A 13589-nucleotide genomic window follows, 5' to 3' on the forward strand; every position below is an offset into this window, starting at 1 on the left:
TTTAGTATAAGGTTTTAAATTAGATAGCTTTATCTAAAATTAATTATTCGGGAAAGACGGGAGTATCCGTTAACCCATTATGTTAAAATTGTGTTCGATTCGGGGGCACTGATAGCTCTACATTTGAATGTCCTAATTTTAGCGGGGTGACCTGTTTCCTGCCGCTTTTTGATTAGAAGATTGTAAGAGAGCAAATCCATTGAGGCTTATCCAGCTCAAATTGTTTTTGCCACAATTGAAATAGCCAATAAAAACAGAGAAATAGCAGAACCGGAAGTTCTGATTGGCTAAAACTAAACGGCACAAACTGGTCGAGTGCACGAAACTGGCGTACTACCTTACAGTATCAGACTCTGATTGTGGTACATGCACTAATACGTTTGCAAGCGTTTGTAAACATCACCTTACTTTTGTAGTAGCATACTTTTCATAATGTACAGACATATCAAGACAATTGTTAACTGTAAACTGTAGTTCACGTCCTGCGTGCTACATTTGACGGTTGACTTGGCCTTCCTTGCATAAATAACGATTATCTTTAGCGTCCCACTTGATAGAGTAGTACCCGTGAATATCCAGACGATAACACATAGCACTTGAAATGAAAATGATGACGAACCAGTCTTGTCTCGACCATCCCATCCGAAGATAACAACAAATCATAATTCTCTGCATTGCTACCTGCGGAGGAACCGGGCATATCACATTTTGCATCCAAGTAGGAACTAGCAAGACAACTTATGCGTTTCTATTGCTTCATACTTCTCCTGGTCCTCTCTCTACTATCATGCAACAACGCTAATCCAGCGGCGATTACATCGTCCTACATTAAGGTCAAGAGTGAGGCTTCGAATCATGTTGCGAATGCTCACGTGCGCCGCCACTTCAGCACGCATGAGAGGTTCGTAGAAGAAGGCAATGAAGACAGCTTCGAAGAGAGGACAATTAACATGAAGCTGCCAGATGCTGCAAAACTTCAAAGTCTGATTAACTTCCAGCCATTAAAAAAAGCTTGCGGCAAACATCCAGAAATCCACTTCAGATAACCAGAAGGCCACTAAAGAACTTTTCGAAAGCCTCGATGTTGGAGTGGTGGGGTCGGGTATTTTTCAGAGCACACCGTATCAAACGTGGGCAAAGTTCGTGACCAAAGTTTACAAGAAGAATCCTGAAGCTGGCCAAGCGGCCATGTTCTCAATATTGAGAGACCACTACGGCGATGAGCCTCTGGCTAAGCTTTTAGCTGAAGCACGTCGAGGCTGGGGGACAGCGACCGAAGCGAAACAATTTGAAAGTATTCAACTCGATAACTGGCTCGCTCACGAGAAAACATCAGATGAAGTCTTCAGTCTTCTGAAGCTGAACGTGGATGAAGATGATCTTTTGAAGAACCCATTGTTGAGCACATGGATGTCGTATGAAAAGAAGCTCGGGACGGAGAATCCGAATCATGCATTACTGCTCAAGTTGAGAGAAAGGTATGATGACGCAGATTTAGCTAAAATGTTAGTCGCGGCGAAAAATGATCGCAGTACACAGGTCATTGCTACGCATGTGGAGCGCGCACAGCTTGAAAGCTGGTTGAATGGCAAGAAAACGACAGAGGACGTCTTCAAGCTTCTACGTCTCAATACAGATACAGGGGTAGACCTGCTGAAGAATTCCGCTCTGAAAATATGGATGAAATACGTGGCAACTAGCGGTCAGAATGCCTATCAGTTGCTGTTACTGAAACTGAGGACGAAATATAGCGACGAACAATTGGCGAAGATACTCGACGTTGCGGCAAGAGACAGCAATGTTCGAATTGAAGTCTGGAAATTGGAAGGGGCGCAGCACAATGACTGGTTAGGAGGGAGGGCGAGCGCAGATAGCATATTCAAGCTTCTCAAACTGAACAAAGAGGGTGAGGAACTTTTTAAGAGCCCAATTTTGGACACTTGGGTCAACTACGTGGCGAGACTAGGCAAGAAAAACATGGATGAAACGATGTATTCGGTGATGAAGAAATACTACAGCGACGAGAAACTAGAAGAGATGTTTGCTAAGGCGAAAAATAGCATTTTTACGCGCAAACTTGCATCGGATCTGGAGCAGGAGATGTGGAGGAGCCAAGGGAAAACGGCGGACGATATTTTTAAATTTCTGAATCTTGACAAGAAGGACGCTTACAAGCTTTTCGATGATCCGAAGATCGTCACTTGGGCCACGTATGTCAACAGGCTGAACAGCTTAAAGAAGATCCCTGACGATTTCGCACTCATTTCGGAATTAGAGAAGCGCTTCGATGACTTGGATCTGGCACGAATGCTTGTATATGCACATCCGCCCCGAGAAACGAAAAGTGCTATTACCATCATGCAAGAATTGCAGTTCAAGAAGTGGAGGGCCAAGGGTTGGACACCCACACAAGTCGAGTCGTCACTGGAAAAACAGAGCCCAGACAACGTGCTGAACTGGTCGGTCCGTCAAGCTTACAAAATGTTCAGCGAATAAAGAGGGATAACAAATCTCAATTTGTTCAGATAAACACCTATATAGATCTTACCTCTATAAAGAGATGTTACTGTAGTTTCATTGCCACATCTTCGCCTTACGCGTCCTTGGCGACAATGGAGAACCAGCCTCCGTACGGCACCTGTGACACCGTCACGAAGTCACTCGATGAAGTGGCTGTACCGAAGCCAGTCCACGACGACGCACCATTGGTCCACACCGTGTTACCGTTGATAAAAATCTCGATCGCGTCTAGCGACTTGCCGAACGTGGGAACTGAGATGGACCCCGTCGTGTTCTGCGGAGTCTCAATGTCGGCCTGGAAGAAACTGTCCTCGTCCTTGGTCGTCCACTTGACAGAGAAGTCTCCCGTCGCCAGTGAGTACCCAGTCTGCAGCTCACCAATACCCGTTCCAGCTGCGTGGGGTACAAACTCCCACGTCTTACCAGCGTCCGTCACAGGACTCAAACCGCCCACATGCAACGTCAAAGACGCCGTCGGACCCGTGGACCAAGCGTGTGCGTGCGAGATGTATGCACCCAGCTCGAGACCGTAGAATGGGTACATAAGCTCTCCCGTTACGTAGTAAGCCTCAATGGTGGTAGAGTTACTGAACGTATTGAGCATGTAGCCCCATTGACGACGAATGATCTCGAGAGCGAGTGATGCGTTGCCAGGCGTAGCACGCAGATGAGCTTCCACCTCTAGACTCGTGATGAAAGGCGAGATAGAGCCGAGACCTTCGGGTGACACGGCGCCGAACTCGTTCCAACGGGCAGCAAGGCTCTCTGATACAGTAGCGGCTTGTTCTGATGACTGGGTCAAGTTGTACCGGACAGCGAGCGAGTTGCCGTCCTGCGGGTGAAGCTCGGCACCGGCAGCAGTAGTGTTATCACGGAAGAGACCGACCGAGTCGTCCCAAAGGTTGGTATTAACCGCGGTCTTCACAGCACTGGCGATATCCCCGAACGCTGTGCCATTGTAGGAAGGGATCTCATAGCCCAGGTGCTGAGCCACGTCGACGTAGCTATACAATGCATGATACAAAAGCGAGTTGGCTGCAATGTTCTTGCCTCCTTGACCAACACGGCCCCAATCGTATATACCCGTGACGTTCAGAAGCATGTCGGAAGAGTCGACATTGCCGAGGATAAACTCAAAACCATAGAGTGCTTGGTCCCAGTGGCTCTTAAGGAACTCCGTGTCAGCGGTGAGAACCGCGTAGTCGACTAGCGCGATCAGCGTCCACATGTGGTACGTATCAGAGTTGATACCCGCGAGTTGCACTCGAGGAGCAATGGGCGTTCCAGCGTAGGCGAACTGCCCGTTCGTCGTGTTCTGGATCGCGTAGAGCGAGTTAATAGCGTGACGAACAGATAGAAGGTTGTCGTCGTTCAACGTTACCGTCTTGGACAGCGTAGCGACGCCAAAGTCACCAGGCCACGGCGTACGGTCGCGTTTGGCGCCGTCCACATACACCTCAGCACCGGTAGACACGTTCTGGATGGTGGCATTGTTGAACCAGCCGTACTCAGTAATGGTCGGTGGGTTCGCACGAGATTCGTTCGACGCAATCGTACAGATCTGTACGGTGTACGCACCGGCGTACCAGATCCGGTTGAGCAGGTCGTCGTCACTGTAGAAGTAGCCGGAATACTCACGTAGCTTATCGCCGTCGGTAGCAGGAGCCGCCGTGAAGTGCGTGGACACTCCAGTGATCTCAATCGGGTCGGAGGAGCTTGTAGACAGCGTTAGATAGCGATAGCTGCCTCGAGCGAATTCACGGCCGAAAGTGTAGGTGGAATCAGGTGCAGCAGGAGCGTAGATGGTGCCGTCAATGATAGCCATGTCGGTAGATAGATCGGACTCGATACCGATGTACTGGGCACTCTCAGAGAAGGCGACACCGAGCTGTGTGTTGCTTGTGGTACCCGAACCGAACTGCAGCGTGACGAAGCCCGTCACTTGCTTGCCGAAATCGTAGGTGACGGTGGATCCGTTACGGGACAGCGTGGCAGTAAGATCGGAGACGTTGACATTGCCGGAGGAGCCGTAGATGCCGACAGGAGCGATGTCTCGAGACGCAGGTGACAGGATATACTGCTCCCAGGGCGCGACTGACCCAGACACGACGGCAACAACGCTCGCGGCGAAGGCGATAATGGCTTGTACTTTCATTGCTCTTGATGCAGTTGAAAGCGAGTTTGACAATGATAGAGCTGGGATTCCCAACACTGTCAGTTGGAGCTACATGTGATCACAAGGGAGCATTTGCGATCACTTTGCCTTCAGCCAAGACTCTGAGTAGCAAGATTTGACGCTTACGGCATCCACGTTTCTTTGATGGTACTTCAAGGCTTGCTCGAGGTATGTTCAACATTATGTTGGTCACCTTAACACCCTTTTTATCTCTTGCTGGATTTATGCCCGTGCACTGCACAGTGTAGACTGGTTGAAGTCGATACATTTGCACTTGAGTCAGAGATAATTGATGCTGATCAGAGCCTGGATGTCGGAGCCCATGCAGAATCCCACGGTTTTACGGGTCATGCTTTTTCTGCTTGTTCAGGACTCGTTTCTTCAGAAAGTGAAGAGATCCAAACTCTATTCGCTTGTGGCATTGTATATTCTCTGCCAGCACCAGCTTTCAATATCCGTGATCATCTTGCCGTACAAACGAAATTCAACAAGAAGCGGAACCCAGCGCTTGCTTTGCTCAACTGGGATTTCATAACGTCACAAGATTGCATGACTGTGAATAATGATCGAACTTCTTTGTCAGTATTATGGACGTCGTAAACACAAAGTGAGCACCAACAAATCGATGCTGTGACTTGCTCAGTCACTGAGTGCGATGATTTGTAGTGTACACGGTACATCGTTTACTATACCTCTCAGTAGTCGGACTTGCACAGAGCACTTGATAGTACTTCAAGCCTTATTAGAGGTACGTACACACCTTAACACCCCCTTTTATCCCTCTTGCTGGATTTACGCCCCCGTGTAGACTGGTTCACACCGATACGTGTTCTTGAGCCAGAGAGGACCGACGCTGATCCTAAAATCGTGGTACTTCCCACGCTGAATTTACACTTTTCCTGCTTAAGAAGGCTTGGTTTTTTTCAGTAGGCGCTTCTTGGTATTCTGCATGTATCTACCAGTACTAGCCTCTGGTATTTGCGCTTAGAAACGCAATCCAATAAAGATCGGAGTCCAGCTCTTGTTTCGCATTCAATAACGCCACATGGTCACAGAAACAACACGCGACTGAATAATGATCGAATCTAGTACCTCCGTATATGTATTACGGACGTCGTAAACATCAACAAATCGAAGTGTTGGGTCACCAAGTCTGAGTGAGTACGGTCATATGCAGTGAACAGTCCACACCATCTACTGTACTACTCACTCAGTACTATTCAGATTGTTTGTACAAATTGCCTACTTCCGCACGGTTTGACGCCTACGGTAGCAGCGTCCACGTTGCTTTAACCTTTTACCCTCTCACGACCCTGTTAAATGGGATCTTTCACTTATTGTGCACATCCAGCCCATCCACTGGTTTGACATCTCAATACTGAAGAATGAAGCAGAGCCCATGCAGAAGGCAACGGTTTACGGTTGATGCTTTCTCGCTTTGGAAGCTGCACTCGCGACTCGCGACTGGTCGGACTAGCACAAGTTCTAGCGACAGTATCACAACATTGTATGATTGTGAATACTGATTGGTGAAACTCTTATATCCGCAAACATGACGGTAGGCTGCAAAGATAGTATCTTTAAGATACAGTGCTGGACCAGTGCTGTCACCACATCGGAGACACGACGCGCTCGATGCTAACGTCAATGGCCAGCCTTGTACTACCACCGCCTCACTCTTATAAATTCGTGTAAGGTGCACCGGTATTATAGTTGAAGTTGGCAACAGTTGGTACCGCCAATTCCAGCTGTTAACAACTTCAACTACGGGCGAAGATTGCAGAGCTTTGCAGAGTCGGCCTCTGAGAGAAACCATTACGAATTGGCAGAGGAGGGCGAGTGATGAGAAAAGATGACGGCGTTGCAATGTTTCCTCACCAATTGCATAGTATAATTCGTACTGCTAGTGCAATGGTACTCGGACCAGACAGCGAGCTCTGCCAATAAATATTGTATTTGGCGAGGTGAGTTTAAGTGGATTGCCATACATGAACGGATCCATAGTACTGATTGATTACAGTGCCACTACTTTGAATCCTAGTGGTTATCCTTTTCTATAAGACTCAGTTTTTGGTCTCATTGTTGTTGGTTTGGTCGCTCGGGCTTCATGGGAACACCGATAATATGTTTACATATACTTTAATATTAACATAACAGATGCTACAAAGGCAGTGTTCCACTTTCCCATTCGGAAGCAAGGTTTCGACGTTGCAGCAGCCTTTCGGTGCTCATTAACAATCCCGTTGGATTCTTGAAGTGTATCTTAATAGTCTTGTTGTTTTTCATGCTGGAGATTGTTTTGTGATTGTAATCAGAGCTTTGCGCCATTGTTTTTTTTTGTTTGTTATATCGACATTTTTGTCGATGTGACTTCTATTGCATCGATGGGAAGCGCATTTTGAGAATTCGACAATAGCCTAGCAAATGCGGACTGATAAAGAGAAATGCCCATTGTCGTTATTGCATAGGAAGCGGGATGAACATAACGTCCCGATTTCGCCGATTCTGGATTCGGAATCCGGATACCCGACAGTACGGATTTGAAGTTAAAAAAAATGATATTTGGACGAACTGGGATGCAGTATGAGCACATAGGATGGATAATAACATACTTTCTGGTCAACCTGCGCCCATGTCCTTCACTTTGCTCGCGATATGAAGATTGGGTGTTCTGCTCACATTGCTGGCATTTGTAATAAGAGTTTTTTCGCGCTAATATAATCACTGATAACTTTTATGTTTCATTATTTCCTGAGCACTACGCGCTGTTGTTTAGTCAAACTAAGCAGCGAAGTGTAGGACGTCGAAGAGAAAAAAATGTGTTCGGATTCATAAACATTTAATATCAGAATCGCGATGCTTCTGTATCGACATAGTAGATCTATCTCTTATTTACCCGACCGAAATCCCAAAGCAGTGCAATTTGTTGGCAATTTAGAAGCAGTCTTCATTTATTTTTGCTGTACATATCTACACGGCTCGCGCTGGAAGTGTGTAAAACACTTCGAAGTAAACTCATTACAACGTTTTTTACTGCTGTGTATAGCTGATTGTGCGGCGTTGGCTTCACAAACAATAACGACGACCTTAAACGTGTAGTCAAAACTAAGGATCAAAAACCGATGCAACGACGTGGAAAACAAATGATTGTGTGCGAACAACAAAATCTACAATCATTGGAAAAAGCTACGTGGAACTCACGACGAAATGATCGACTCTGTCGAATTAGATTCCTACACTGAGAGTGCTTGAAAGAACACACAGTGGAGGAATGCAAACTTTAGCACTAGAAGCAGAAATTGATCTGTGCTGACTCAGTGTTGTCTTCAACGTTCGAAATCGAAAAACGGAGCACCATACGAGCAGCAAAAACGATTCGTCTACAGCAAAAAAGAACCCCATTGCTGTGCTTACAGTGAAGAAAAAGAACCCTGTTGTCGTGCCCCGATCGTTAGGTTGATCCAGTCTGGCGTTTCAGCCTTTGCAGCTACACTTGGTTTTCCTACAGAGCCAGCAATGGCAGCCCCAGCTCAAGCTCTAGCTCCAACGCATATCACCGCTCATTTCTCTTTCCGCAGCCAGGTTGACAAGTACTTATTCCCGACATGCCTTCGAACAAAAGCAACCTTGAAGACCCAACCGAAAGCACACAGCGACTGAAGACGTTTTCCCGAGGCAGCTTGGTGCTTTTGATCGTGACGTTGCTGCTGGCAGGAGTCGTAGCGTGTGATCTCGCGATGGAGATGAACATCTTGTCCAGAACGTCGGAATATCTCCTGCTCAGCAACGCTACTCAGCCCGGCAACTACACTAACTCCACTACGACCAGCATCGATGCCTTAAACGCTTCGACTTGCAGTCCAAACACAGTCAACTTGAGCCAGGTCGAATACCATTCCAATCACCGCTACTACACTCTCTTGAAAGAGACGAGGCTTCAACCACCAGTTTTCCGCGGCAACCACACTGCACTTTGCAGCAGCACCAAGTCGCTGGACGTTGGGTACGCATACTGTCTACCAATCTCTGGGCGTAAGGACTCACCGTTTTGTACCGGAGCGGATCGAATGGATCTACTAACTCAACACACATCTAAGACACAATGCTACGCTAGTGTACTGCATATGCTACTTGTTGAAGTGTACGAGGAACTCTATGCGTTCGGTAAAGCGCCATTAGTCGTCTACGGGTCACTTCTCGGTGCTGTTCGCAACGGGTCCATGATTCCTTTTACTGAGGACACAGACATCGCATACAGTGGACAACTCAATAGAGACGACGAATTGGGCCGTGCTCTGGTGGCAAAAGGGTATCACTTCTTCTTTCTCAACATTTGGCGCGTTTGCGTGGCTCCGACTCACCCTCTTGCGGCTATTTTGTACAATCCAAGGCTACCGATCGCCCGAGATTATGCAGTGCCGTATCTTGATCTCTATGCAATGGAGAAGTTGAATGCGACTGAGTGGAGATTGGAGAAATATGTTGACAAAGCACTATCAGCCGAAAAAGTGGAGCCATTCTCGCAAGTGACGATCAATGGACTACCATTTGACACAGTGCACGACCCGAATTATTTCTTAAAGGAATCGTACGGCGACGATTATATGGTCCCGAAACCACGCAAGTGAAGAACAACAGGACGGATTTACAAATTACCAAAGTAAAACTGAGATATCGTCTAAGAAGTACATGAATTCGAGTAAAGTAACAATTTTTAAGTGTCTCGTTCGTGTCTTTTGATGCTATTGAGTGCACCGGGACCGATTCCATTAGTCTTAACGAATACGAGTTGCTGCTTCCCTTCATCCCTTGGCTTTGGTGTCATGAAATCGTTTCCGTACATCCTCGTTAAAAAGTAATCTGGATCGTGTACGGTATCGAACCGCTGGCCATTGATCATCACTTGTGAGAACGGCCTCACTTTGTCGTCAGAAATCAAGTTACTGCCGTTAATTCGGTTCATCTCATCAATTTTCCACTCGCCACTGTCTCGTTGTTGATTCATGTAATACAGATCCAGGTATGGCATTTCAAAATCAGCGGAAATCGACTGTGTGGGATCGTAAAGCTTGGCAGCTAGAGGATGTGTAGGCGCCATACAAACACGCCAGATATCCTGGAAAAATAGATGATACCCTTTTTCCCACAGTAATCGATGCAGATCATCTGTAACACGAAGTCTCCGGCTATATCCGATGTCAGCATCCTCTGTAAATGGGATCATACTTCGATCACGTACAGCACCCAGTAACGAACCGTATAATATAACTGGAGATTTCCCCAAAGCTTGGAGTTCCTCGTACACTTCCACTAGCAGCATGTGTAGAACGCTAGCACGGCAAATATGCCCCGACGTCTTCTGCTCCAGCACATCCATACGATCGGCTCCACTGCAAAATGTTGGATCTTTTCGTCCCGATATCGGCAAACATTTGCTGAATGAATAGTGCTTGCGCTTGAGATGGATGCGGCTTTTGCATAGCGCCGTGTGTTCTCCATAGAAAACTGGCGGCTTAAGAGGGGTGACTGCCCTCAGTTTGTTGTAGTATTCGTGGTCAGAGTGATACCGGACGCTGGTTAAACCCACGACATCAGGGGAGCACGACGAGCGATTGTCACCAAATAGAAATGTAAGAGGTGTTTGCGAGAGGATGTACGACTCGATTATAAAGCCGCAAGTCAGCAACCCCACCACCAACAGCGAGAGAGCAATGAAGAGTAAGCTCTCTGCAAAGCGAGATTTAGCTCTTCGACTGGTGTGGACCGGTAGATTCTTGAGAGACGCTGCCTCCTGCTTCTTCACGTCGACATACATGGCTTCGTTCGAATTCGCGACTCTCCATAGAGTCGTTTCAAGATCGCTCTCAACGAAAAATAAATGATAGAACAATCGAACTGACACCTTAAAAAATCCCTTTACAACATATCGTGGTTCCTGTAATGTGTTAAAGTACTCAAAAATTGAGGTGAATACCTAACCGGCGTGTGGAAGTAGGGACCGTCCAACATCGGTGAAATGGCAAATGAGGTAAAACAAAATCAGTCTCAGTCACCGCAATGGAGATAGACAGCATCGCACTCAAGCTCTTCCGGCTGTTTAACGACGGCGAGGACGGCAGCATCGTTGCTGTCTTGGCTACAATCGCCTAGGCAGGTTAGCGGTGATGCTGAGAGAGCTAGCATAGCCTGAACAAGTGCTATTGGAGGCGAAGACACCATTAAAAGTGTCGTCAGTGGCTTGCGCCTTAGCACGGAGAGCGCCTGTGGAATTTGCTCTCTGGTTTACACTAAACCCCCTTGGTGGCCAAACTTGGTCAGATCGGCGGCCCCGCGTAAATTTTTCAGCAACTCTCGCGTTACTCAGACCGGTGCAGTAGCAAAAAAACTATCGCTATATTTCTGAGTAATTTGGGTTTACATACAACCGGTGGAGATGCTCTTATGCTCTGCGCTTTACTCAAGTATTTAAGTCACGACTTTCTTCAAGCAGCGAATAGCAGGATCTGGATATTGTAGCATGTATGAGCTCGATGTGTTTTCCTTGCACGGTTTGTGACCGTATTCTACATGATGCTGCTTGCGCTTCATGATCTGGGTGTTGCTCTGTTTACTGTTATTTCAGCGTTTCCACAAAATCAAAGAAAAGTAAGATACGGTCGAGGTGATATAATAGATGCGTAGCACGGCGATATGCTGAGCGGTTTGCTCAGCGTGTCGGAGGCGTCCCTTGGCACGCAAGGATCGGGTGCTATATTGTTGCATCAAGGCCATACATGGGCTGGAAACATAAAGCTAGCGCGACATCGGAGAACGTTGACGATATGTGAAATGTACTAGTTTCAACTCGCACAGGATTCACTAAAATGTAGGGTTTTGAGCTGACCTCAACGCATGAGCAACTCATTGGCGTGGAGACAGGATCAAGTCAAGCTGGATAAGCTCTGAAGCACTGCCATTGCTCTTTGCTCTCTTTACTTTCGTTTAAAGCTACACGAGAAGCCCCGCGTGCCCAAATCCATGTACAGAAGAAGTTTTTACAACGAGCATTGAAATCAAGCGTACAAGGCGACGTCGAAGCGAGCAACTCGAGTCAGAAACTAATTGCCATTTCACAGTGATTACTGCACTTATGCGATGAGGCCGCACAAGGCACTCTTACCCTAAACAATGGCATTGCTCACTCGTTTAGAAACTAGCAGTAGTATTAAGCTATCCAACAACTACCTTGAGGCTAGCTGACTAACCTAATACAATTTCGAAACTTCTGCGGTTCGAAACTAGAACGGCCACGCGTTTTCGAGGTGTTCCTTGTAATGTGTGTCACTGAAGGGGACCTCAGCTCTTCCAAAGTTATTGTCGTCGTTTAAAGCTGCCCGAGCCGCGTCCGTTAGTTGTTCCCACATGATCAAGTCCTGGTATTCACCGTCAAAATCGGCAAAGCCCATATACGGAACAAACAAAGTAGGCCAGATCTTAAAGCGAAGAGAAGTGTTGGAGCCAAAAACTTCAGTGTGGTGGAACCTTGGACCCTGCAGTTGGTAGCCAGCAAAGTTTCTTGGAAAAATGACGAGGTCCCTCTTGTAGCGAGTGTCAGAGACGGAAGTGGAAACCCCAAGAATTTTTGGTGTCTCCAATTCGGCATTGTCAATCCACACGACCACGCTCTTCCAGTCATGACGTCTTGTAGGGAGACCCATATAAAAGCCTTTCGGGAAGTACCACGCGTACATGATGGCCCAGCGGTCGTTGTGCCACCCAGCTCGACCGTAAATCTGAGATCCAAGAGGAGCAAGCCTGCATGCGTCGTTTCCATTTGTCCCCTTCAGTCCGCCGGTGACCTCGCCGACAGCATTAACGGCAGGAAATGACACGCAATACTCGAGTTTTGCGCTGTACAACTGTGGCTTGAACTTGATGGCAGCTTTTTCAGAGATAGTTGCTGGATCGGGCTGAGGAAAGGGCTCAACTTTGTCATGGTCGACGGTAGCAGCAACGTATCCAACCAATGCTGCGAAAAGTACCGTAACGAGGACTCGTAGTTCCATCTCCGCTCTGGAAAATTAGAGAATGAGCTGTGTCGAGGGCGTTGGCCCCCCAAACTATCCAGTTTCCATTCTCAATGAGGATTTCTCGTTGAGGATGGAGTTCTACACGATCGGTGTTGGCCTCGTTGGCCCCAGTATTTGTTTATCATGTAATCTGTTGTCCTACAGTACCAGTGTTGCTTCGTAAGCTTGCTGAAAGAAAAAGCCATGGCGGTTGTTAATCGAATGGTTTATGGACTTGCCGCATGCGTTCACAAATACACTAATAATACATCATGTGCATGTATTACATCTACTTCGATGTTTGTGCGAGATATTGAACTGCATCAACAAGATCCTTACACTTGATGCGATGCAGAAACCTAACCTTTAAATTGTGGAACATAAACTTTGATACCATACGGTCAATGGGTGCCTTCCAAAACCCACATAAAACGGTTTAATCGAAAAAGTTTTATACACCCTTTTATCACCCTTTTATCAGGCATGCAACTGATCTAAACGGAATATGCAAAAACATACATCCACAAACTCACAAAATGTTTAATCCGTCCGATGTTAACCGACCCAAATGGTGCAAATTACTTATCTTCAGTATGAAGAACTGATCGAGACATTTCAAAAATGGACAACATTTCCTCCCGGATCTCGAAGTTTTGGATGCCGAGATCTTCAAATCCCCAGACAACCCCCTTCCCTGCAACATTCGCTGGTGTCTGCTCCCAAAAAAGCGCCATGGACACAGAAGATGTGCTAGTCGTGCTGTGCACGCAGTCTCAAAGCGGCGTTAAGTAGGCGTCAAGATCGAGAACATACGTAGGCGCATTCGCGCGGAGATTCTGCGCTTG

General features: G+C 47.0%; 6 protein-coding genes across 6 annotated transcripts; 2 read left to right on the plus strand and 4 right to left on the minus strand.

The window, feature by feature from the left end:
- Positions 1-855: 855 nt before the first annotated feature.
- Positions 856-2496, plus strand: PPTG_03792 (hypothetical protein; the record flags this gene model as incomplete). Its single annotated transcript, XM_008897560.1, has 2 exons — positions 856-901; positions 1043-2496. 2 exons carry the CDS (start codon positions 856-858, stop codon positions 2494-2496), a joined length of 1500 nt encoding a protein of 499 aa, XP_008895808.1.
- PPTG_03793 (hypothetical protein) lies at positions 2486-4695 on the minus strand. The gene has a single exon (XM_008897561.1). The coding sequence runs from the start codon at positions 4673-4675 to the stop codon at positions 2594-2596; it is 2082 nt and encodes a 693-aa protein (XP_008895809.1). The 5' UTR covers positions 4676-4695; the 3' UTR covers positions 2486-2593.
- Positions 4696-8301: 3606 nt separating this feature from the next.
- Positions 8302-9324, plus strand: PPTG_03794 (hypothetical protein; the record flags this gene model as incomplete). Its single annotated transcript, XM_008897562.1, has 1 exon — positions 8302-9324. One exon carries the CDS (start codon positions 8302-8304, stop codon positions 9322-9324), a length of 1023 nt encoding a protein of 340 aa, XP_008895810.1.
- Positions 9325-9372: 48 nt separating this feature from the next.
- Positions 9373-10511, minus strand: PPTG_03795 (hypothetical protein; the record flags this gene model as incomplete). The annotated part of the gene is made up of 1 exon (XM_008897563.1): positions 9373-10511. The coding sequence occupies one exon, from the start codon at positions 10509-10511 to the stop codon at positions 9411-9413; it is 1101 nt and encodes a 366-aa protein (XP_008895811.1). The 3' UTR covers positions 9373-9410.
- A 650-nt stretch (positions 10512-11161) lies between these two features.
- Positions 11162-11284, minus strand: PPTG_21512 (hypothetical protein; the record flags this gene model as incomplete). The annotated part of the gene is made up of 1 exon (XM_008898311.1): positions 11162-11284. The coding sequence occupies one exon, from the start codon at positions 11282-11284 to the stop codon at positions 11162-11164; it is 123 nt and encodes a 40-aa protein (XP_008896559.1).
- A 581-nt stretch (positions 11285-11865) lies between these two features.
- PPTG_03796 (hypothetical protein) lies at positions 11866-12741 on the minus strand (the record flags this gene model as incomplete). Its single annotated transcript, XM_008897564.1, has 1 exon — positions 11866-12741. The coding sequence occupies one exon, from the start codon at positions 12739-12741 to the stop codon at positions 11974-11976; it is 768 nt and encodes a 255-aa protein (XP_008895812.1). The 3' UTR covers positions 11866-11973.
- Between the last annotated feature and the right edge of the window lie 848 nt (positions 12742-13589).

This window comes from Phytophthora parasitica, assembly GCF_000247585.1.
Source record: "Phytophthora parasitica INRA-310 unplaced genomic scaffold supercont2.6, whole genome shotgun sequence".
NCBI lineage: Eukaryota > Oomycota > Peronosporomycetes > Peronosporales > Peronosporaceae > Phytophthora > Phytophthora nicotianae.

What these genes read in the sequence shown, in the direction of transcription:
- PPTG_03793 (XM_008897561.1), bottom strand. Translation starts at nt 4,675, where the DNA reads ATGAAAGTACAAGCCATTATCGCCTTCGCCGCGAGCGTTGTTGCCGTC.